The sequence below is a fragment of the Diadema antillarum genome, unplaced genomic scaffold, assembly GCF_040938485.1.
Source record: "Diadema antillarum isolate AM-2024a unplaced genomic scaffold, OU_Dant_1.0 scf00000028, whole genome shotgun sequence".
NCBI lineage: Eukaryota > Metazoa > Echinodermata > Echinoidea > Diadematoida > Diadematidae > Diadema > Diadema antillarum.
In genome coordinates, this window is record NW_027270917.1 from 6,234,723 (window position 1) to 6,260,754 (window position 26,032).

The following is a 26,032-nucleotide window of genomic DNA, read 5'->3' on the forward strand; positions in this document are numbered from 1 at the left end:
TTTATTTTCTTATAAACTGTACTTGACAATTCATCCATGCTTTTGTATTTTGATGTTTATGTTTTATGTATTTGTTGAAATGTGGAATATGGAACAATAAAAAACAAAAAACAAACTTGAGTGAATACATTCCTATGTTATCCTTAATTCCACGGCTACTTTCAAGAAGAAAAATTTTAGATAAAATGCTATTAAAGATAAATTGTTCGAAAATTGCGAGTTACGATGCAGTATGATACAAGCCCTTACCTTCCATTATCTATAATCTCTAAGTGTAAATTCGTGGTTGTTGTCTACTTTTTGTAATCGGGTAAATATTACTAGCTACACAATTTCCCTTTTTTCCTCTTCCTTCACTCATCTGGTGACTTATTCAATAAATGCGTCTGGCTCTACTTCAAGACAGCCTACTTTTAAACAATATAATACGTTCCTTAAATTCGTTTGTCAAATTATGAAATCAATGTCCCTATCAATATTGAATACACTGTGCGTTGTCTTCACCTGCAAACACCATTGAAATGATTTAAAGAGTCTTAGTGTTTGCTTTTGGAGCAGGAAAGATATCGAAACATTAATTAATCACGAACAGCTTCCAACATGCTGTCGGTTTTAATCTGACGCATGCGCGCTGACACGATCTCCCAGTCAGAATAGCACGTCTCGAGGTGGCGCTTCATTTGTGCGTTTGATGTGAAGCCCAGTCGACCGTGGAGAACTCGGTGGTTGTGAAAGGCAAGAAGGTCACCTGGGGACGAAGACATAATTTGCACAAAGCAGCATAATTCAAACAGCTTAAAATGTTATAAATACAAAAAGGAAAAGGGATGGGGCCCTATTTAGAATGATTTGCTACTGCCAGTACTAATCAAAACACTGAAATTGATTGTTAATCGGCGAAACGTCGCACGACTTTTAGTTCCCATTCCAGATTTGTGATTTATAACAATTTTGGAGTTACACTTCGACTGAACGAATGATAATCTACATCAGCCGGTACTAATATCAAAATGACAAAACGATAAAACACAGCCATTCGTATAGTATGAATAAGGAGAAAAGTACTTTACAGACATGCACATTCAAAAGTAGCGTACTTATTCAGCGCATGGTTATTCTTCTCGCCCGAAAAATCGATATCTTAAAAACGTGTGTGCGGAAAAATGCTTAAACACCATGTTGACAATAATCCGTCACCCGTTTTGTGATATGTACTGATCGATGGCTGCCGTGGTGGTTAATGCGTTCATAAGCCCTGATAAGTTATCGTATTTGAATATTGTATGGTTGTATTATGTACTGTTCATGCTGGTTATGTAAGAGCGCCATATGCATCATTCTTGATGGACTTTAGCGCATTATAAGAAACCATTATTATTATTATTATTATTATTATTATTGTTACTATTATTATTGCTAATTTTATCATTTTTATTATTATTGTTGTTGTTATTATCATTTGTAAAATGACGAAGACACTCAATGCGGACAATCGTTATCATAGTGAAGATGACGTCATGGTTAATCCTGCTTTAATTGACAGTTATATTGTTTGTAACTTGCGCGAGCAAACGTAATAACTAGCAACATATTGTGGAGACATAACTTTGAAGACAATGCATATAATGCCTTTACACTTGATTCCTTTACATTTGCTTGTTTGTGAAACAGGCAAAACTGTGCAAGATATGCTTATCGTTTTTCTGATCATAATTTTTTTACACTCTCGTTTGCTCTTCATTCATGATGACAAAAACAATATACAATTCTGATGCTAAAATCACTTTTCTTATTGTAATTATGGTAAAGTAGTAGTAGCAGTAGTAGTAGTAGTACAAACATGATAAGAAAATACAGTGAAGCATTAGTTGAAAGAGTACCACTTTCACACACACCCACCCGGCTCTAGTTTAAATTGTAGCAAGTTGCGTGGATCGTATGCAAGCTTGTAGAACTCCCACAGCGCTTCGTAAGCAGCGTCGACTTCTTCAGGGGGCATCCGGAGCATCGACGCCCGTGTGACGTCGTTGGTCACGATTTTACACACCTGGCCACTGTCGTCTAAACTACAAAATAACAGAAGAGATTTCGGTTTTTTTTTTTTGACACAAAAACATAAAAACTCGCACTTTATATCAAATAGTTATCTTGCATACTGATGGTCAACTGCTAATCTAGTTGTGTATCGAGGGTAGCCAAACGTTTCAGCATAGTTTATAGTTTTCTCTTTTAAAGAAAATTTATTGTTCAACAAAAACTTTAAAGACAAGTTCACCTTCATATACATGTGGATTGAGTGAATGCAACAATATAAGCCAATTCGTAATTAGCTCATGTACACATTGGTACAAATGACCTTTCTTTTTTTCTCAGTTGGTTAGGCACTTCACTCGTCTTCAAAGCGGCAAAATGCATAAGCTTGCCCGACGTAACAATTTACGGAATAATTCAGGTTCAAACAAAGAATGAACTTGCGTTGAGATCAGGTGATCAGAATACTCCATCAGTTGACAATTTAGCAGGCATCCATTTCATTGTTTTGTATTGAATGCAGTAACAGCCCATTTCCTTTCATATTGCGAAATACCATTCTTGCTGTCAGGTGGATGTGCTGGCAAGCACCATTTAAGAGAAGGATCACATGAATAAACATCTCATCACAGATGCTTATCTCAGTGAATTTACAAACCCAAGTGCCTGTTGGTACAAATGACCTTTTTCTGCTCATGCGCAAAGTGGAATTACGAACTGGTCTATTAGTATATAGAACATATCAGTGGAAACTTGGGGAAAAATTGGACAATCCGTTCAAGAGTTATGAATTTTTAAAGTATCTGCGCAGTCACATCTGGATGAGAAGACTACTGCAGTGTAATGTCACATGCGTACAACGATATAAGAAAAATTAAAAAAAAGAAAATTTCACAAAACAAAGTGCACATTTCTTCAACTTGTAAATGACGTATGTTAAGAATAATATTATTTCCCCTGCCTTCTGAACGAGAGCAGTCGAGTTTTCTTTTGTTATGCGAGAAAAGTGAAAATATGTTGATTTTTCTTTATTATTTTCTTTGTATCATTGTACACATGTGACATCACAAGCTATAGTAGTCTTCTCATCCAGGCGCGATTGAGGTGGAACTTCAAGAATTCATAACTTTTGAACGGATTGTCCGGTTTTCCTTAAACTCTCAATGATGTTTGTTTTTTTTTTTACTAATATTGCTGCATTCACTCAACCCACATGTCTATGAAGATGAACTTGTCCTTTAAAGATAATCCAGTGGACATTCATTCTCCCCTAAAAACAAGCACACAAAAGAACAAAACACTTTTAAGCAGGAAATTTGAAGAGGGGCGATGGAGTCATAATCACGATACCTTATCTTCCTATATGTCGACTTCTGTAATGGCCCCCATAATAAGCTCTTCATTAAAGAATAATCATTCACAATCTTATCTATATACCGTTAATTTAATGTGTCTAACGGAAAAGCAAGAAAAATCGACAAAATTGATCAAGAGTATCAGTAACAACAGAAAGTGAGGGTCATATCACATCTTACAGATTAGTCTTCCAAACCTCTTTCAAATATGACGTCATATGCTATAATAATCAGTTTAATGTTGTTCTTAGATTTATCCAAGTACATGCGCACACTATAGAATAAGTCTTACTAGTATCCCAAATCCTATACATATAGCTCCAAGTATACAATACAATTCGATTTGGGTTGGGAGTACAAGAATTTCGGGTATTATATAATGTTTAACACTCTTTTGGAAGTCATCACGGAGTCACATATTATTACGTTATTGCTCGTTGATATCCAAGGTGATAACATTTTACAACGGCGTGCTTGTACTCCCATGGGACGGTCGTCAACAGGTCAAAGGCTTGTTGACTGCTAGACTTCAGATCTTCAGCTACTTTGAACCCATCGACCAGCAGACTGTCTCCCCCCGAGCCACCGGCTTGCTGGATGCAGTGAAAGAGCTGAAGCTGTGGAAAAAACAGGGAACGCGTATAATATTATGAGCATAATATGAACAGTACATAAATATGTCCGTAGGAGAAGGAGACTCTAATATATAAAATGTATCTGGGTTTTTTTTTTCTGTCTATCCTCAATTTTCATTATGATTATTGTACAAGGGAAATCTCTGCTCTTACATTATCCATCTGTGTGAATACTATCATATTGATTATTATGTTAGTCACGATGGGTTAGTCTCTCCCAATTATTTTTCAATGCATTGCAGAGGAGTGAAACCATTCTTCTACGGCCAGACAGCGATATGATACGTCAGTTATTTGTATTACCATTTATTGTAAAAGTATTCACCTTATTAGAGTAAACGTTTGGATTATCTTTTTACGTTCTTATAGAAGACAAAATGTTATTGTCTAGTAATGATCATTCTAATTCAGTTATATATTTTTTTGCTGTTGTGAACATAAAGTGAAAATAAATCCAAATCAAATCATAATAAAAACATCAAACAATAAAACACCCAGCACCTTGTCGCATCCAGCTTCGAAACTCTCGCGTCTCCACAACATCAAAATAAGAAAAAAAATCAAAACAAGACTTGCACTCCATGCACTTGATGGATCTGTCTTACACACAGACACATAAACACACACATACACACTCACAATCCAAACAATTACATATATAGAGAAAAAGAGACAGACTGAGAGACAGACATTCAAAAATAGATAGGTATACGTTCATGTTACAAGCGTATTATAACTATGTTTATGTTCCGCTCCATCACTGTAAAAACATCGGTGTTAGATTTAACACCATGGGTGTCAAATCTAACACCGATCAAACTTCAATAGAGGACCACACCCACAGGTGTTGAAAATGTATTGTGACGGTATTAAAAAGTGTTCGCCTGGCACTTCGTGGTGTTAATTTGACACTGGCTGGAGATATTTTTGACACTGCGCCAGAGAGTTAATTCAATAATGACACCGCATGGTGTTGATTTGATATTGGTGGTGTTAATTTCAATGGTATAACACCCGTCCAGCTTCAATAGGGGACCACACCAACTGGTGTTACTGTGGTGTAAATGTGTTTACACATTTTTTCAAAAATCAAGTATACTTTATCGGAAAATTCTTTATCGTCTTGTTGAAGTTCAAAATTAACAAGAAGTGCAGTAACTAAGAAACTATTCAAAAAACAAGTTTAAATTTTGAAATGACACCCGGAGGTGTTAATCTAACACCACGAATGAGCACCGGAAATTTAACACCAGCTCGGTGTTTCATATTTAACACCGGACTTTTTGCAGTGACGGAGACAATACGCTGAACGCTACACCGTGGTTACTCCGGATAGAACAGCTCCATGGTATCAACGTCTTCTCTACCCTCGTCATAATTACAATAATTGATTCCAGGGAGTAATAAGTGGATGTAGCTGAAGAGATGTATAACTATAGATTTTTACGCCAACAATCTCATTTGTCGAGTATACTAGTAGCTATAAAGGCCATTCTTGAAAAACTTGTGATATTAGGCCTGACATTTGATTTAATTCGATTGAATATATACATTGTAGACCACTGTATGGCGAGCAACTTAGAACACATGGATTTAAAGTTTGGTTCATACACGAAAACAAGCAAGCACATTTATCATGCATGAGGATATTGAAGTGTTACTTGAAAACTTGCCTACCCCTTTTGGCTGGTGGTAATACGTCAGGTCTGTGTGTAGGGTCAAACCCCTGTCCGAGTACGCGGGGTTATGTTTGCCGCTTTTCTCTCTAATCTGGTTTACCACGCTGTTGAAGATGAAAAGAAAAAGTGCTTATTACAACAACGCCGTGTAAGTGCATTTGTTTGCATTCATCGTACATGAAAATACGTGTCACAAACATACAAAGATTTTTATTCACGCAATTAAAAGAACAAATGCTTTGAAGACTGATTGATTTTATTTTCTAATCAGTGTCAGTACATTAAATTTTGAAACAACTTGAACTCCCGTGTTTAATACCAATTTATCTGTCATATCCTTTTATGCTGTAAATAAACAAGCAAACAAACAAACAAGTAGTTTGTACTGTCGAAGTATGAATAGTATTTTTTTATTGCATTTTCAATATTTATGATTCTTTTGATTTGTCAAATTGCTTTTCTTAGTTGCATTTATAGCACATGAAGAAAATGATAAATTTAATGACGTCGTTACTAGCGACATATCCCATACCCTTAGACGAGAAAAGAATGCAATAAGAAAGGAAAAAAAAAAACGACATCAAGAGGAGTTTGGTTTTACCCGGAAGGAGACGGAGAAGGGCAGTCGTATCCAAGTCTTTTCTGGAAAACCACTTGTTGACCCTGCTCTTTCGGGGCGCGCTTTAAGATGCCAAAGCCTAAGTTGTGGAGTACGGTAAGCCAGTCGTAGAGGGCGTCGTCGCTCTCCATCACTTCCAGGAAATCGAAGGTTCGGAAGTGATCGGTTTCCATCACATCGGCTCCCCACAAGATCGGTTTGGTGCCCTCGACGGGGTCGCGGGCGGATCGGTCGAAGCGATGCCCCCGGAGCCAATTGGTAGGGAAGTCACTACGGTGATCATGACTCCAGACAACCGACAGAACTTGACCATCCTCAATGACCGAGATAGATTGCACTTTGGTCTAGGTACAGAAAAAAAAAATCAAATTGATGCAAAGCAAATAAGAGTGGGCAAAGACTCAATCCTTTAAGTTTCATCAAAATCGGACATAAAATCAGAAAGTTGTGGAAAACATGTATATGAAATAAGCTTGTTTTCCCCCAGGAGGTGATCATGATACTCAGTAGGTGATGTTCGTTATTCCGAGGGTTCGTTATTCCGAAACACGCAAATTGCCTATATGCCAGGATGTTCGTTACTCCGAAAATGACAACAGGTTTGTTAATGCAAACATTTGTAGCATTATTCCGAAGGTTCGTTATTTTGAAAGTTGGTTAAACCGAAAAGAAATTAGGGAGGTCCGTTAGTCCGAAATTAAAATATAAGGTTCTTTATTCCGACAGTTCGGTTGTCCGAAAAATGAAATAACGTTCGTTATTTCGGAGGTTCGATAATCCGAAAAGGTTTGTTATTCCGAAATTGAAATAATCTGTTGAGAAAGCAGCAAAAAAAAAAACCTGGAATGGGAGGATGTGGTAGAAGGGGGGCGTCACTGGCGTACTGGTGGGGTGTTTGTGTGTGTGTGTGTGTGTGTGTGTGTGTGTGTGTGTGTGTTTTGGGGGGAGATTTACAAAAGAAGTATCTTAACAAGACATATTGTCTTTTTTTTCCAACACGCGTACTTTTCATCGAATTTTCGTAAATGGCCAAATGATTATATCTACTAATTTTTGGATATAATATTTTGCTTTTTGTTCAATTTCAGCATCGCATTTGTAAAAAAAAAAAAAACAAATAAATAAGAAATAAGTTTATCTATTATAGTTTTGGAATAACGAACCTTCGGAATTAAACGAACCCTCTGTTTTTATTTTCGAACTCTCGCATCTTCGGAATAATGAACCTTTTTTCGTTCTCGGAATGACAAACCATATTTCATTTTCGGATTAATGAACCTTCGGAATAACGAACTTTTGGAATAACGAAAGGAAATGCAGACACGCATAGATTGGAATAGTATACCCTACCTTTGTAACGAGGATGTCATTACGATAAACGATATGGGTATGAAACAACAAAATTTAACGATCCTTAAAACATCAGCGTAATTGTTTACGTGTATGGATATGAATGCACTGTGCAATAGGGTTGGCATATTTCTTGCTGAAAGATGCACATAAACATTATAGGGGCGAATCCTTGTCCGAAGTACATGTATTGCTATTTCCGTAGGTGCACAAGGGACCCATTGGAAGTATTTATCAAGGAGCTAAGCAGCTTAGCTCCTTGGCATTGCACTCCACAGCAAACTCCGGGAAAATATCGAGTGCCCAGTGACCCCATGATTTCATACCGAAACATGGGCGTCACCAGGGGGGGGGGGGGGGTGAGTTGGGTGCGAACGCACCCCCCTTCAGACCCTTAAAAAAAAAAAAAAAAAAAAAGAAATCAGTCTGCGAGCGACCTCAACACCGGACCCTGAATTCGAAACAAAGATGAACTAAAATCTCTAAACTGATTAAGCACGTGATATGATATATTCCGTTATATTTACTCAAATTCATACGTCATTATCATTAGTTTGATGTTTTATTGTCTTTATTGTATCCATGAATTCAAATTGGATTTTCTTTCACAAATTCGACTCTTTTTTTGGTCAAAATTGTAGTTGCAAACGTCTTACTATTCTGTAAGTTGTGTTGTTTTTTAACAGTTTCTCTGTACATTTGAGGGCTCCTTTTCTTATTCTGTGGCCCATTTGTTCTTGTTAGCTATTACCTTAGCTTAGTAATTAATACAGTTTGGTAAAGTATTTTTTTTGTATTTTTTTTTTTGATTTACTTGTATGATACAGTGTGATTTTCAATTTCCATTTTCAGATGTAACAAATATTGAATTTGGCAATTTATTTCCAGGTACCCTAAATGTGTTAGATAAAACCACCGGAGTTAAAGACAACATATTGCATAGTAAATTCAATGAAGATTCTTTTTTAGACGACCGTACTGAAAACCTTGATCCTGATGACAACTTCCTTAGTTTTGACAAGTCAAACAAATACTGGCTCCCAAAAGAATTTAACCAAAATATAAACTTCGACAATGCTACTTTAAGCTTGCTCCATTTCAACTCACGTAGTCTCTTCAAAAATTACAATGCTATTCATGATTTCATTGGTCAATTAGACACAAGGTTTTCAGTTTACGGTTTTAGTGAGACTTGGATTCATGATAGAACACCAATTACTTTGTTTCACCTTGATAATTATAAATTTTTCCATAACGACAGAATAAAAAGTAGGGGAGGGGGAGTTGCTATGCTTATTCCCAATTCATTAAATTCTACTGTTAGATGTGATCTCAACTTAGGCCAAGATTTGTGTGATTCACTCTTTATTGAAATTAGTGTCACAGGTCAAAAAAACATTATTGTAGCCGTTATCTATCGTGACCCGAAATCTAATATCAATGAATTCAACACACAGTTTAATGAATGTCTAGAGAGATTGACCAAAGAAAACAAAGAAGTTTATGTCATGGGGGATTTTAATTTAAATTTATTGAATTGTTCGTCCTTAGATTATGTAAATGAATTTATGAATATTGTGTATAATAATTGTTTTCGTCCTTTAATTGATAAGCCTACAAGAATCACTAAAACTTCTTCAACTTTAATTGATAATATTTTGACAAATGTATGCACAAAAGATATTATCTCAGGTATATTCTATAGTGATATCACAGATCACTTACCAATATTTTCATTAACTCATAATATTTTCATGAATGAACATGGTGAAAAAAAGTTCGTACCCAATAGAAAACATCTCAATCCCAGAAACATTGCTTCTTTGAATAAGGAACTAGCAAAAATTGACTGGAATATTATTTTTTCATCCAACGACGTTGAATTTACATATGACATATTTCTCACAAAGTTTAAGCAATCTTTTGATAACATCTGTAAAGTTGAAATATCCGTTAATAAAAAGAAAAAGAATATTCCCCGGAAACCATGGATCACCAGATCTCTACTTAAATGCATTAATAAAAAGAACAGACTTTATAAAGTATTTTGCTCCAAACGCGACAAATCGTCCGAAGTGAAATTTAAGAAATACCGTAATAAATTAATTGCAATTTTGCGAGCCGCACGAAAAAAATATTTTGGTGATTTACTTCAGACGAATAAGAATAATCTAGTTAGAGTTTGGTCAATAATTAATAGTCTCATTGGTAAGAAAAATAAAGATGCTTTCCCTTCTTTTTTTATAAAGAATAATGAAAAAATATATAATGATCAGCACATTGTAAATGAATTCAATGAATATTTTTCAAATATTGCATCAATTGCTCTTGAAAAATTGAATAACACTTCCATGACTCACTTTTCTTTTTATCTTAAACATTCTTGTGAAACAACTTTGTATTTTGCTCCAACTAATGAATCCGAAATTATTAATATTGTAAAAAGTTTTAAGAACAGTAACAGCACAGGATTCGATGAACTAAGTACTTCCCTTCTAAAAAAGGTAATTTATTCAGTTGTTTCCCCCTTAGTACACATATTCAATTTATCTTTATGTTGTGGAAGGGTTCCAAAAAATTTAAAAATTGCTAAAATAATACCTGTTTTTAAAAGGGGAGACAAACACTTATTTTCTAATTACAGACCCATAGCTTTGTTGTCTTGTATTTCGAAAATTTTAGAAAAAATTGTTTATAAAAGATTAATATTTCATTTGGATAAACACCAATTATTAAATAATTCCCAATATGGTTTCAGGGCACGTCATTCATGCGAGCATGCGTTAATAGACCTTCATGATAGACTGCTGAATAATATCAATAACAATAATCATTCTTTCGGAATTTTTCTTGATCTAACCAAAGCTTTTGATCTGATTAATCATGATATTCTTTTGTACAAATTATCTTACTTTGGAATTAGGGGTACAGTGTGGGACTGGTTCCACAGCTATTTAGATGAAAGATACCAATTTATTTTCTACAATAACTGTAGTTCATCATATTCAAGGGTCCAGTGTGGAGTCCCCCAGGGATCCATACTGGGCCCTCTCCTGTTTCTTTTATATATCAATGATTTATGTTATGTATCCTCCTTCTTTAATTTTGTGTTATTTGCTGATGATACCAATATCATTTCCTCTCACAGTGATTTTAAGTACCTTGTCTCTAAAACAAATACTGAGCTTGATAAAGTGTCTGAGTGGTTTGATGCTAATAAATTAATTGTTAATTACGAAAAGACAAGCGTTATGTATTTTCGTAAACCCACAATATCTCATGTCTTAGATGAAGTTAAAATCAAGATGAATAATGTTCAATTATGTATATCAACATCAGTTAAATTTCTAGGTATTATACTTGATGAAAAATTGAAATTTAACGAACACCGTTTTTTGATTTGTAACAAAGTTTCCAAAAATATTGGTATATTATGCAAGTTACGTACTACGCTCCCGGAAAAGCAGCTATTTATGTTGTATAATTCTCTTGTCCTCCCATATTTACAGTATTGCACCATTACATGGGCAAATGCTGGTGTCACTCATTTAGATCCCATACACAAATTGCAAAAGAAAGCTCTACGTATATGCTCTAATTCTGCTTATTTTGCCCCTTCTCAGCCTTTATTTTTTCGTTTAAAAACCTTAACAATATATGATATTTATAGATTCAAAATCGCCAATTTAATGTTCTATGTTAATAATAATTTGGCACCAGTTAATATTTCTAATTTATATCGCCACAATAAAGATGTTCACCAATATAATACTCGCTTACGTCTTAAATTCAATTATCCTGTAGCCAATAGTCACTCCATATTAAAATCTGTTAAGCATACCGGTCCCCGTATCTGGAACAAACTTTCAAATGACATCGCTTCTTGTTCAACCATAACTTCTTTCAAATTTAAATTGAAGAATCTTTTGATTCATACATATAAAGAAAATAACCAAGTTCAATCATTTTATTTGATTTGAATTCCAAAAGAATTTACAATAGTTATAATATATACTCATGAATTTTATTACCAAGAGGAATATATATGCATCATGTATGTGACTGTATTTATGGGGGGGGGGGGGGGAGGAGGCGTCGAACTTCATCGGACTAAGACCTCCTTACTTATTTTTTTCCATTTCAATGTATAGTATCTTATGTGTTTTATGTACAATTTCAAACAGTTTATTATTTTACTTCATTTAAAAATTATGTTCACTTCGTCATGTACATGTACATGCATTCTATTTATCATTGTAATCTGGGGGCTTTACGCCTTTTCAAGCAATCGCTTTTTGTAGTCCCCGTTCTCCTCATCAATACTTCTTTTTTTGTTTGCTATGTTGATCTCACAATGTATTTGTTTTATGATGATTGAGATGAATAAACGAATTGAATTGAATTGAATTGAATTGAATAATAATTATTTTTTATTCATTTATTTATTTATTTTTTGAAATTTTGCATCGGGGACAAAAAAAAAAAAATCGTAGGCAAAAACAATTCGCACCCCTGGTTCTGGCAGCACTGATTTTATACATATCTACTAGTACAAGACTCACAGTGTATTCTACAAAGTGTTTACTATTTAGATAGATTTTGGACATCCTTCCCATGCTTGGTCACTTCGACGCCACCTCGCTGGTCTGATACCTCCCTCAGTCATGAACATAAACCGACACCCTTGACTACCAGTGGCGGATCCAGGGGGAGGGGCGCACCGGGCGTCCCCCCCCCCCCCTCTTAATTTCCAAAGCGAAAAAGTATAGCTACAAACGGCAGTTTTTGGACTGTAAAATGTCAAAATTTTCAAGCTCGCTGGCTCCGCTCGCTGGCATTTAGTCGTAATGCCATTCTCCTGAAGTTGCTCCCAGTAATTGCCAGCAGCTCCACCCGGTGCGCCCCCCCCCCCCCCCTTACTGCAAAAAAAAAAAAAAAATGTAGCTACAAACGGCAGTTTTTGGACTGTAAAATGTCAAAATTTTCAAGCTCGCTCGCTCCGCTCGCTCGCATTTAAATTATCCTGATATTGCTGCCAGTAATTGCCAGCAGTTGCGCCCGTTGCGTCCCCCCTTAATTTCCAAAGCAAAAAAATATGGCTGCAAACGGCAATTTTGGGACAGTAAAATGTCAAAATTTTAAAGCTCGCTCGCTCCGCTTGCTCGCATGTAATCGTTAAGCCATTCTCCAGATATTGCTGCCAGTAATTTGTCGTTTCACACCGTCATTCCATAATCCATTTATAGGGGGACAACCCCCTCCCACAACCTCCCCCCTTGCTCGTTCCGCTTGTTCGGGCTCGGTCGCGTTCATGACATGACAAGTTTATTTGAATTATACCATTTATAGGCAAATTGTTCAATAACAATTTACTTCAAAATGTACTGATGCCTTAAACAAAGTGGGACTGTTTCAAGTCGATAAAACACGCAAAATACCTGCATCAAATTGCACCATTTACAACATCAAAAAGTGCTCACCGTGGGAGGGGGACACTCCCTCCCACATCCTCCCCCTCGCTCACTCCTCTCGCTCTTGCTTGGCCGCGTTCATGATATTCAGTGTAAATATCAAAACAGGAAGTTTATTTGGATGATACTATTTTATAGGCAAATTGTTCGATATTAATCTACATCAAAATATACTGCTTTGTTTTAAACAAGTGGGACTGTTTCAAGTCGATAAAACAAGCAAAACATGCATCAAATCCCCCCTCGCTCTCTCCGCCTGCTCGGGCTCGGTCGCGTTCATGACATCATAAGCGGTGTAAGAATCAATACAAGAAGTTCATTGAAATGATATAGTTTATAGGCACATTGTTCAACAACAAATTCCACCAAAATGTACTGCTACCTTAAACAAGTGGGAATGTTTCAAGTCGGTAAAACACCCAAAAAGCCTGCATCAAATTGCACCATTTACAACATCAAAATGCAAAAAGTTCTCACCGTGGGAGGGGGGGGGGGGGGGGGACAACGGGCACTTTCACGAGTCCCCCCCCCCCCCTTGCTCGCTCCCTTGCATACTAACACACCATCCCCCCCCCCCCCCCCCCCTCCAAGATGAAATCCTAGCTACGCCGGTGCCCTTTCCCCGCTTGGTTTCCGTCAAAAACAGTAAAAGTCTAGGGATTGAGAGCTTCCTATATTCCAAATGTCTGTCCAAAAAAAAAAAGAAAAAAAATTCTCGTTACATTAGGGTCAAAACGCACCCCCCTTGAAAAAAAGCTGGTGACGCCCCTGCCGAAACAAATGTGACTTCATGCATTCTCCCAAGGCATTAACGCTTGATAACAAAGTCACACAAAATCGCAAAAAAAAAGGTAGAAAGGGTATATCATTCACAAAAACAACACTTAAAGGTATACGTATAGAGACTGAAATCACATCAGTTACCCTTCATTTTGTGTCTGCCACTGTAGAAACGACATTATTCTACTCAGCTTGAGATGAACGTTTTGCTCACAATCTTTATGGGCAAAGACATTATTACCCACGCCGATGAAAATCGGCAGGGGGTTATGTAAAGGGTTCCGTATGTTTGTTTGTTTGTTGTTTGTTTGTTTGTTTGTTTGTTTGTTTGTTTGTTTGTTTGTTTGTTTGTTTGTTTGTTTGTTTGTTTGTTTGTTTGTTTGTGTACAAGATAACAAGAGAACGGGTAAACGGATTTGCACGAAATGTTCAGGGGATGTTTGGATAATGGCAGGAAAGAATCGATTAGATTTTGGTGATAATCGGTTGACCCTTGCAAATTCTGTGTGACCTTGAAGTTTTGACCCAATGATATAGTGACCACTCCGAAAATTTCCCGTTTCTCACTTTGCGATTTTCCGCTACCATACGAACACATAAACTCCCAAACGATCCGACTTCGCTGCTCAAATGTTCGTAAGAATTCCGACATTTACGTTTAGGCCTATTTGAGGGACTATGTCCTTCTAGATTTATGAAAGTTTGTTCTCCGTCGTCACAAACTGGCCCGTATTTTGATGATTTTTCAAATTAACATTGATTGTTTTTTTCGTTGGAGGAGCATTTGCTCGGTCAGTTACACTGCACGATATGCGCGCTCAATGTCAATGCGTGTGCAAGGCCGCTGAAAATGCATCGCGCTGTACACTGTTGGTGCAAAATTGCATCGGGGACGTTGCGGCGCTCGTTGGTGACCGAATACTGGTGCAGTAGACATTTGCATTCAACCCTTGCATTGAATAATTTCCGTAGACACCCTTAATCATAGGGGTAATTGCCTAGGGAGTACGTAAATTTTGTTTTTCTTTTGCGCTTTTGTGGATACCATCAAAGATCGTACACTCATACGACCTTTGATAATATCATCACACTCTCGGCTTGCTATGAGCAAAATATCCCGCAAGAAAACGGCGTATTTCTCGATTTTTAGCGCTTTTTCGGCGACCCGTCGCGTAGACAATATACTCTTAAAACTGGACTTAATTCGCGCGCGCTTGGAAAAGTTCTGATTCTGCACTTTTGACGGTGGTATTTGGGATTTTCGATGGATTTTTGGAGGAGACTAAAGGACTTTCCTGCTGTGAATGAGTGTTACCGTATGTGAAATGATGTGATTTGCGTGTGATGTGACTGTAGACCCAAAGATCGTACACTTCAGTGTACGATCTTTGGTAGAACTCACTGGCTGGTGATAAAGCACACTGGCAATTAAGTGACCGAATTCTGGTAGATGACCGAATGCACATTATGTTTACCCCGACTTTGTACAAGGCGTGGGTCTGCCGCCTTTGACGGCCTCTCTCTAGTTGTTCTATTGCTTTTATTATGTTATGTGATAACATTAGAGGCGTTTCATGGAGATAAATGGGGGGGGGGGGTCGATCTTAACCAGGGGATCCATCCGTCTAATGCCACTTTCCCCTATACGTTGTAATTATACTCAATGCCTATAATTCCATATTACAATTCTGACATGGCGGAGAAAAATTGCATGGTTTGTGCAGCCTATGATTGTTCTCTTCATACGAGAGGTTGAAAGAACTACAACTCTAGGTCAAAATTACGAGTTTTCTGCTCCAGTGCGCCTTGAGCACGTTAACTATGTGGAACTGGCGCATAATAAGCACCCTGTATTATTATTATTATTATTATTATTATTATTATTGATCAGGAATACACGCTTTATCGGAGTATGGGTCAAGTTGAAACTAAATGAATGGCCAAAAGTATTTTGATGCATAGTCCTTTGCAAATTGCGGAAAGGGCTTGAAGTTTGTGCAACACGACTCCATAAAGCGATTTGGTAAAACGAACTCTATTTGGTACTCCGCGAGTTAGATTCAGACACTTCACGGGTAAACTAATCATGTTGTTCAGAGTTCTTCACTACATATATTTTGCCTGGTAAACTGGGAATCGAAAAAGTTATAACGAAATCTGTTTTTCTTCACACAAAATTGTGACATGACAAGGCAGAATGTTTTTATATATTATATTGATGTGTGTGTATGTGTGTGTGTGTGTGTGTGTGTGTGTGTGTGTGTGTGTGTGTGTGTGAGGGGCAGTGTGGTATAGTGGTTAAGTGTCTGATTGCCCAGTATGAAAAGTTTCTTTACGGACATTTTATGAACCCAGATAAGTCGCAAGTCATAGTTGGAAGTGTAAATATTCTGGGTGGTTTATTATCCTTCTATTTATCACAATGCCATTCATGAGTACAAAATAAAATTTAAAAAAAAATGTCAGAATGGAATCAGACATCACGCTATAGAGGCGTGTTGACTATAGAAGTGAAGAATTATATCATGGGCCCCTTGACATATACAGTTGTATTGTCTCTTTCTTATTGGCAGATGATTATATGTTTACTGCAAAATTTATTCAATTTCGCGTATGGGCAGTCAAATTCCTAACATGTTCATTCAAATTAACGTCATGTTATTTCTCTTTTGAAAAGGTGATAACATTTAAACGCGTATTTCTATGTGACTTTTTGTTTCATCCACGCACTGTTAAGCAGTAAAAGTATCATATTTTTTACCATACATAACTCGGGTTTGTTGTTCTGTAACGCCCCTTTTCTTTCATACATGTCATTTTAGGCCTACATGTACCAATACTAACTTCATCTTCTTACAGTCATGACAGCACAAATTAGATACAGACGTATTTCTCAAGAAGACAGAAAAAGAATTATAGAAACATTTGATGATCATAACCTTGACTTCCTAGAACTGGCCGACACACTCGGAATAAAGCACTCAACGGCCAGATAAGTTGTGGCCACATGATGCACTAAATCTTCGGACTGGAAGAATCACTAAGCACATTGAAGAAAAAAAAAACCTGTTGCCAAAATCTTTCAAATAAGTACGAAAATTAAATTGACTGCAAAAGATGTTAAATTGGATGCCCAAAAATGAATTTGAATGAACGAGTGCGGCATGTCCGTGATCACGTGACTATATCATTCTAAATTGAATGAACGAATAACGAAATGGTGCTAGTTTTACGAATTTCAATTGAAAAAGTGTTAATTAGAATGACGCTAAAGGTAATTTGAATGCTCCAAAATGAATTTGAATGAAGAGATCATAAAATTGAACTACCGAACATGTCATCTACGCTAAATTTTGCTAAATTGAATGCAGCAATTAGGAATTGGACTGACACAAGTGCGAAATTGGCCGGGAAAACCTATATTACTAAGATGATGCATACTTGTGCAAAGTAAGAAAGTTAAGCTGTAGTCTTTTTCCTTTTTGATAGATACATATATTTAGATTTTTGTCAAATCAGCAGTTCTAGTACAGTTGTGTCGATTGTGATGTATATGCTTGCGCTATTGACAGGAGTCTATAGAATGAGTGAGAGATTTAGAGATAAATGTGGTCACCATAATGGTGTTACAATAGATATTATCATATCAAAGGGTAAGTCCACACCACGCTCAGACTGACTTTGAACAGACAAAAACAGGCAAATGCAATCAAACCTGTCTATGGCGGCCACCCAAGGGAGATGGAAAAAAATGTCCGTTATATAGACAGGTGGCCGTTACAGACAGGTTCTTTAACATGCTTTTTCGCTCGAAAGGAATTATTTTTAGTGGTCGTATATGGCAGGTGGTAGCTAAGACAAGTTTTCACAAAGCACATGTGCATTGTGCTCCGTATATTGACTTTTTCTGTTACATGAAGGCCTATTTGACTGAGAATAATTTAGATTTGTGTTTGAAATTATGTTGAATTAATAAAATCAAATGAAATTGTGTACGTTGCAGGACCTACACACAAGCTGGCATTGGGGCGGCGATAATTATCATCACTTTTCCGCTGGTTATAAACATTGGAAGTATTTATCAAGGAGCTAAGCAGCTTAGCTCCTTGGTATTGCACTCCACAGCAAACTCCGGGAAAATACCGATTGCCCATAGCAGTGACCCCATGATTTCATACCGAAACAAATGTGACTTCATGCATTCTCCCAAGGCATTAACGCTTGATAACAAAGTCACACAAAATCGCAAAAAAAAAGATAGAAAGGGTATATCATTCACAAAAACAACACTTAAAGGTATACGTATAGAGACTTAAATCACATCAGTTACCCTTCATTTTGTGTCTGCCACTGTAGAAACGACATTATTCTACTCAGCTTGAGATGAACGTTTTGCTCACAATCTTTGTGGGCAAAGACATTATTGTTCTATTGCTTTTATTATGTTATATGATTACATTGGAGGCGATTTATGGAGATAAATGGGGTGGGTCGATCTTATCCAGGGGATCCGTCTAAATGCCACTACCCCTTCTACGTTGTAATTATACTCAATGCCTATAATTCCATATTACAATTCTGACATGGCGGAGAAAAAATTGCATGGTTTGTGCAGCCTATCTGATTGTTCTCTTCATACGAGAGGTTGAAAGAACTACAACTCCAGGTCAAAATTTTTCTGCTCCAGTGGACTTTTTGACCAGGAATTCACGCTTTATCGGAGTATGGGTCAAGTTGAAATTAAATGAATGGCCCAAAAGTATTTTGATGCATAGTCCTTTGCAAATTGCGCAAAGGGCTTGAAGTTTGTGCAACACGACTCCATTTATAAAGCGATTTGGTAAAATGAACTATTTGGTACTCCTCGAGTTAGATTCAGACACTTCACGGGTAAAATAATCACGTTGTTCAGAGTTCTTCACTACATATATTTTGCCTGGTAAACTGGAAATCGATAAAGTTATAACGAAACCTGTTCTTCTCCACACAAAATTGTGGCATGACAAGGCAGAATGTTTTTATATATATTGATGTGTGTGTATGTGTGTGTGTGTGTGTGTGTGTGTGTGTGTGTGAGGGGCAGTGTGATATAGTGGTTAAGTGTCTGATTGCCCAGTATGAAAAGTTTATTTAAGGACATTTTATGAACTCAGATAAGTCGCAAGTCATAGTAGGAAGTGTAAATATTCTGGGTGGTTTATTATCCTTCTGTTTATCACAATGCCATTCATGAGTACAAAATAAAATTTAAAAAAAAAATGTCTGAATGGAATCAGACATCACGCTATAGAGGCGTGTTGACTATGGAAGTGAAGAATTATATCGTAGGCCCCTTGATATATACAGTTGTATTGTCTCTTTCTTATTGGCAGATGATTATATGTTACTGCAAAATTTGATATTACTAAGATGATGCATACTTGAGCAAAGTAAGAAAGTTAGGCTGTAGTCTTTTTCCTTTTTAATAGATACGTTATATTTAGATTTTTGCCAAATCAGCAGTTCTAGTACAGTTGTATCGATTGTGATGTATATGCTTGCGCTATTGACATACGAGTCTATAGAATGAGTGAGAGATTTGGAGATAATGTGGTCACCATAATGGTGTTACGATAGATATTATCGTATCAAAGGGTAAGTCCACACCACGTTCAGACTGACTTTGAACAGACAAAAACAGGCAAATGCAATCAAACCTATGGCGGCCACCCAAGGGAGATGGAAAAAATGCCTGTTTATAGACAGGTGGCCGTTACAGACAGGTTCTTTAACATGCTTTTTCGCTCGAAAGGAATTATTTTTAGTGGTCGTATATGGCAGGTGGTAGCTAAGACAAGTTTTCACAAAGCACATGTGCATTGTGCTCCGTATATTGACTTTTTCTGTTACATGAAGGCCTATTTGACTGAGAATGATTTAGATTTGTGTTTGAAATTATGTTGAATAAATAAAATCAAATGAAATTGTGTACATTGCAGGATCTACACACAAGCTGGCATTGGGGCGGCGATAATTATCATCACTTTTCCGCTGGTTATAAACATTGGAAGTATTTATCAAGGAGCTAAGCAGCTTAGCTCCTTGGTATTGCACTCCACAGCAAACTCCGGGAAAATACCGATTGCCCATAGCAGTGACCCCATGATTTCATACCGAAACAAATGTGACTTCATGCATTCTCCCAAGGCATTAACGCTTGATAACAAAGTCACACAAAATCGCAAAAAAAAAAGATAGAAAGGGTATATCATTCACAAAAACAACACTTAAAGGTATACGTACACTGCAAAAAGTCCGGTGTTAAATAGTGAACACCGAGCTGGTGTTAAATTTTCGGTGCTCATTTATGGTGTTAAATTAACACCTACGGGTGTCATTTCCAAATTTTAAACTGTTTTTTGAAGAGTTTCTTAGTAACTGCACTTCTTGTTGATTTTTAATTTAAACAAGACGATCAAGAATTTTACATTAAAATACTAGATTTTTGAAAAAATGTGAAAATAAATTTACACCAAAGTAACACCAGCTGGTGTGGTCCCTTATTGAAGCTGGACGGGTGTTAAACCATTGATATTAACACCAGCAAATATCAAATCAACACCATGTGGTGTCATTTTTGAATTAACACCAGTACAGTGTCAAAATAACACCAGGTACAGTGTCAAATTAACACCACGAAGTGTCAGGTGAACACTTTTCAACACCATCACAGTGCATTTTTAACACCTGTGGGTGTGGTCCTTTATTGAAGTTTGACCGGTGTTAGATTTAACACCCGTGGTGTTAAATCTAACACCGATGTTTTTACAGTGTATAGAGACTTAAATCACATCAGTTACCCTTCATTTTGTGTCTGCCACTGTAGAAACGACATTATTCTACTCAGCTTGAGATGAACGTTTTGCTCACAATCTTTGTGGGCAAAGACATTATTGTTCTATTGCTTTTATTATGTTATATGATTACATTGGAGGCGATTTATGGAGATAAATGGGGTGGGTCGATCTTATCCAGGGGATCCGTCTAAATGCCACTACCCCTTCTACGTTGTAATTATACTCAATGCCTATAATTCCATATTACAATTCTGACATGGCGGAGAAAAAATTGCATGGTTTGTGCAGCCTATCTGATTGTTCTCTTCATACGAGAGGTTGAAAGAACTACAACTCCAGGTCAAAATTTTTCTGCTCCAGTGGACTTTTTGACCAGGAATTCACGCTTTATCGGAGTATGGGTCAAGTTGAAATTAAATGAATGGCCCAAAAGTATTTTGATGCATAGTCCTTTGCAAATTGCGCAAAGGGCTTGAAGTTTGTGCAACACGACTCCATTTATACAGCGATTTGGTAAAATGAACTCTATTTGGTACTCCTCGAGTTAGATTCAGACACTTCACGGGTAAAATAATCACGTTGTTCAGAGTTCTTCACTACATATATTTTGCCTGGTAAACTGGAAATCGATAAAGTTATAACGAAACCTGTTCTTCTCCACACAAAATTGTGGCATGACAAGGCAGAATGTTTTTATATATATTGATGTGTGTGTATGTGTGTGTGTGTGTGTGTGTGTGTGTGTGTGTGTGTGTGTGTGTGTGTGTGAGGGGCAGTGTGATATAGTGGTTAAGTGTCTGATTGCCCAGTATGAAAAGTTTATTTAAGGACATTTTATGAACTCAGATAAGTCGCAAGTCATAGTAGGAAGTGTAAATATTCTGGGTGGTTTATTATCCTTCTGTTTATCACAATGCCATTCATGAGTACAAAATAAAATTTAAAAAAAAAAATGTCTGAATGGAATCAGACATCACGCTATAGAGGCGTGTTGACTATGGAAGTGAAGAATTATATCGTAGGCCCCTTGATATATACAGTTGTATTGTCTCTTTCTTATTGGCAGATGATTATATGTTACTGCAAAATTTGATATTACTAAGATGATGCATACTTGAGCAAAGTAAGAAAGTTAGGCTGTAGTCTTTTTCCTTTTTAATAGATACGTTATATTTAGATTTTTGCCAAATCAGCAGTTCTAGTACAGTTGTATCGATTGTGATGTATATGCTTGCGCTATTGACATACGAGTCTATAGAATGAGTGAGAGATTTGGAGATAATGTGGTCACCATAATGGTGTTACAATAGATATTATCGTATCAAAGGGTAAGTCCACACCACGTTCAGACTGACTTTGAACAGACAAAAACAGGCAAATGCAATCAAACCTATGGCGGCCACCCAAGGGAGATGGAAAAAATGCCCGTTTATAGACAGGTGGCCGTTACAGACAGGTTCTTTAACATGCTTTTTCGCTCGAAAGGAATTATTTTAGTGGTCGTATATGGCAGGTGGTAGCTAAGACAAGTTTTCACAAAGCACATGTGCATTGTGCTCCGTATATTGACTTTTTCTGTTACATGAAGGCCTATTTGACTGAGAATGATTTAGATTTGTGTTTGAAATTATGTTGAATAAATAAAATCAAATGAAATTGTGTACATTGCAGGATCTACACACAAGCTGGCATTGGGGCGGCGATAATTATCATCACTTTTCCGCTGGTTTATAAACAGAAATGTGAGGGGGAAAAAAAAAATCATTTTTGGTTGATGATTTTACAACTCACAGTCATTACTGCTAGGCCACTACAGCACAACAAAATTTTAACGCGAAGTCTAATCATCTCAATCTCTTTGTTTTGTTTTGGGGCTTTTTTTTTTTAGGTAAAAGAAAGAAATTAAAGAAAAAATGTGTGCTACACAATTCGGCAAAATGCGACTCGTGAGGTGTCAACATAATCACTTTTGTCGATTGTGAATACTCATGTCATTGTTCTCAATGCTACTTATTTTTGAAAGGCTAACGATGATGAGAATTATATTGACTATAATAGCTGTCGTTCTTTAGCAAATAACGCTTTTTTCAAAACGGCGTGATGGTACCTTCTAATCATGTTACGGGCACTTTTGTAATGATCGACAACTTTGTCTAGGTTCCCAATTTAAAGGACAAGTCCACCTTCATATACATAAGGATTGAGAGAGTTTGAGGAAAATTGGACAATCCGTTCAAAAGTTACGAATATTTTAAGTATCTGCGCAGTCACTGCTGGAAGAGAAGACTACTACAGTGTATGATGTCGCATGCTTACAGCTATATAACGAAAATAAAAAGAGAATTTCACAAAACTTTACTTTTTGAATAAAGTGCACAGTTCTTCGACTTGCTACTTCAAGGGTAATAATAATCATTCCCCCTGCCTTCTGAAAGAGAGAAGTCGAGTGTTCTTTTTTAAAGCGAGAAAAATGGAAATATTTTCTTTATTCTTTCTTTATATCGTTGTACTCATGTGACATCACAAGCTATAGTAGTCTTTTCATCCAGCCGTGACTGAGCAGAAACTTCAAAAATTCATAACTTTTTAACGGATTGTCCGATTTTGCTCAAACTCTCACTGATGTGTTCTACTAATATTGCTGCATTCACTCAACCCACATGTCTATGAAGGTGAACTTGTCCTTTAAAGCTGTATGCATTAACACTTAAATTTTAGGGCACAGATACACGTATAAGGCGAGAAAGCGGCGTGATGGAACTTTCCAAGACGCTCTGTCCAGGACAATGGGTGAGAAGTGCCTTGTTTGATGATGACTTCTTAAAACTACATGTTGTTTTGGTAGAAAAAGAAGTTTCGGTTTAGGGTGATTTGATCTAGTTAACATCGCCAAGGAGCCTTCTCTTCCCAAACAACAACAACAAGGTGAACATATTTTTATGCCTAGTCAGTCTTTCTTACAGGAGGACTGATTTAGTCTTTCATAGTCTTTTCGGATTCCATCGTACTTGATTTTTGACTTTTTTTGTAGTTGGTAGTAAGTTGGTTGGATACCCTCGTTTGCTTGTTTGATTTTTTTTTTAAATTCTTGTATTTATTTTCTAGAAATTAATAGTTTTTTTCTTTTTAATCCTTACCGGTTCAAGGAAAAGATCCATCAAAGAAGTTTTCCTCGTGTCAGTTGACCAATCGTAGCACTTCTCGCTGTGACAGTTATCTCGGAGCCACACCACTGGGTAGTCCTGGGTTTCTCCATCGGACCATCCAACCGACACCAGACGGCCATCACTTGACATCGATGACCAAGTGATAGGAGTCCAGTCGCTCCACGACTCGGTCAGCGGGGCGTCGATGTGAAAAGCAGCGGTGTTCTTCGGCGCCTTTGTCGGCATCGCGCTCGACCCGACTGCGCCTGATGGAGAGCGATCACTTGTGACATCTGGGAGAGTGGATTTCGCGCAGTGATCAGGTCGCGATCTGCTCTGCTGTCGGTGGGCAGCGAGAAATCCCCTCCGAGATAGCCCGTGGCCTATCAGCGCTACTCTCCTCATTCGAATGGTGAGAGATAGGGGAATCATTACGCCGATTTCAAAAAAAAAGTTAATGCTGTCTTTACGTATTTCCTATAGACACAGTCTTTTACTTGCACCTAGTTTAGTTCTTTTATACTGCACCATAGAGTATCGTATATCATGTGTTCTCGTGGTCTGCGACCTCACCAATGTACGACAACACTCTGCAAAGAGGATTACTGTAGGCCTACAGTAACAAAAGAAGATGAAGGACGCAAGAAAATATTACGCAACCGCCTGCAGGAACACTCAATATATCCCACGTCTAAAATGGGTGTGCCAACGATTTAAACACCGAGTTACCGTTGTTATTGTGATTGACCTGTAGCTTCGAAAGTAACGGCCCAGTGGACACGTGATGGTTTAGACGTTATCCCCTGTAGGACCTATATAAAACGACGTCGGATCCTATACGTGTTAAAGGGGAAGTTGTCACAAAATTACCGTTCTTTCGTACTTTAATTTTGTTGTTGTTGTTGTTGTCTTTTTATGAAAACAAATTCTTGGATGACTTCGCTGACGTGGATCGGCATTCATTGTACACCAACAATAATGGCATCGAACAATTTACTGCACTAAGCTACTGGCTGAGAGCTCTTCATCTTTAGTTAACTAAACCTTTGACTTACCTCTGTCATACCTCGTCACACACTGGTCACTTTCTGTACAAAATAATTAGTCCAGCGGATATAGAAAAAATCATGCACTTTATGGTAAAAGCACCATACTTGGTACACGTGTACATGATGCCAATATAAGTCATTTCTGATATGGAAGCCACTCTGATTCTCCCTTTGGCGGCCGTGGCGGCCATTTTTCAAAATGGCCGCCATGTGATATAGCAATGGTGTGTATTTTGGAAACTAAAAGTCCTATTGTTGTGATTCTTGTACCAAAGTATAGGTTTTTAGGGTCAAGGATTCCAATAAGATAATTTTTTAGAGGATAAAACCATGGCAACCTACTTATTAGCGGCCATTTTGAAAAAATATGGCCACCATGTTTGATAAAAACATATCCTTAAAACGTATAGACAAAGGGTCATGACTCTGGTACCAACTTATATGTTTTTGGGGTCAAGGACTCCCATAAATTCAACTGTAAGTGAATATGAATCGCTTCATCCTACGTTTTGGCGGCCATTTTAATGAATATGGCTGCCATACAACAGAAAATGAATATTGTATATCTTCGAACTCAAAAGATATATAATCACTATTCAAGTGTAAAAGTATAGTTTTGGGGTGAAGGTTTTCAATTTAATGATGTTTTAGCAAACTGAATAGGTTCATCACATCCTTTGTTTTGGCGGCCATTTGATAAATATGGCCTCCCTCCAGTTATATAGCGTACGAGTGTTATGAATGCGGGATGCCCATTGTGGATTGATTCTGGTGTAAACGTTTGTTTTAGAGTTCAACAATTACTTGTTCACTCATTTTTAGTATTCTAATGTGGAACATCCGGGCATAGTTAACTTTGGAAGCATTTTGGAAAATATGCTAAACTTCCTTTATAGGATTTCTGTGTGTACAGTGTATGTGAAAAACATGATCTTCACAATTTCATGTCTGAAGTACATATTTCTCACGATTATACAGTTTCTAGAATTATAGACTCTCGCTTTCTCTGGTCCCTGGACCATGGAATGAAAATCATAGCTTCCAACCAATATAGTACATGTGTTTTCTTTGGAAATATGAC

At 37.1% G+C, this 26,032-nt stretch overlaps 1 protein-coding gene across 1 annotated transcript; it reads right to left on the reverse strand.

The window, feature by feature from the left end:
- Positions 1 to 578: 578 nt before the first annotated feature.
- On the reverse strand, positions 579 to 24,334 carry LOC139736248 (gamma-butyrobetaine dioxygenase-like). The gene is made up of 6 exons (XM_071646983.1): positions 23,894 to 24,334; positions 6,302 to 6,663; positions 5,699 to 5,804; positions 3,867 to 4,003; positions 1,900 to 2,066; positions 579 to 748 (listed from the first exon to the last, which is right to left on the reverse strand). Exons 1-6 carry the CDS (start codon positions 24,332 to 24,334, stop codon positions 579 to 581), a joined length of 1,383 nt encoding a protein of 460 aa, XP_071503084.1.
- Positions 24,335 to 26,032: the final 1,698 nt, after the last annotated feature.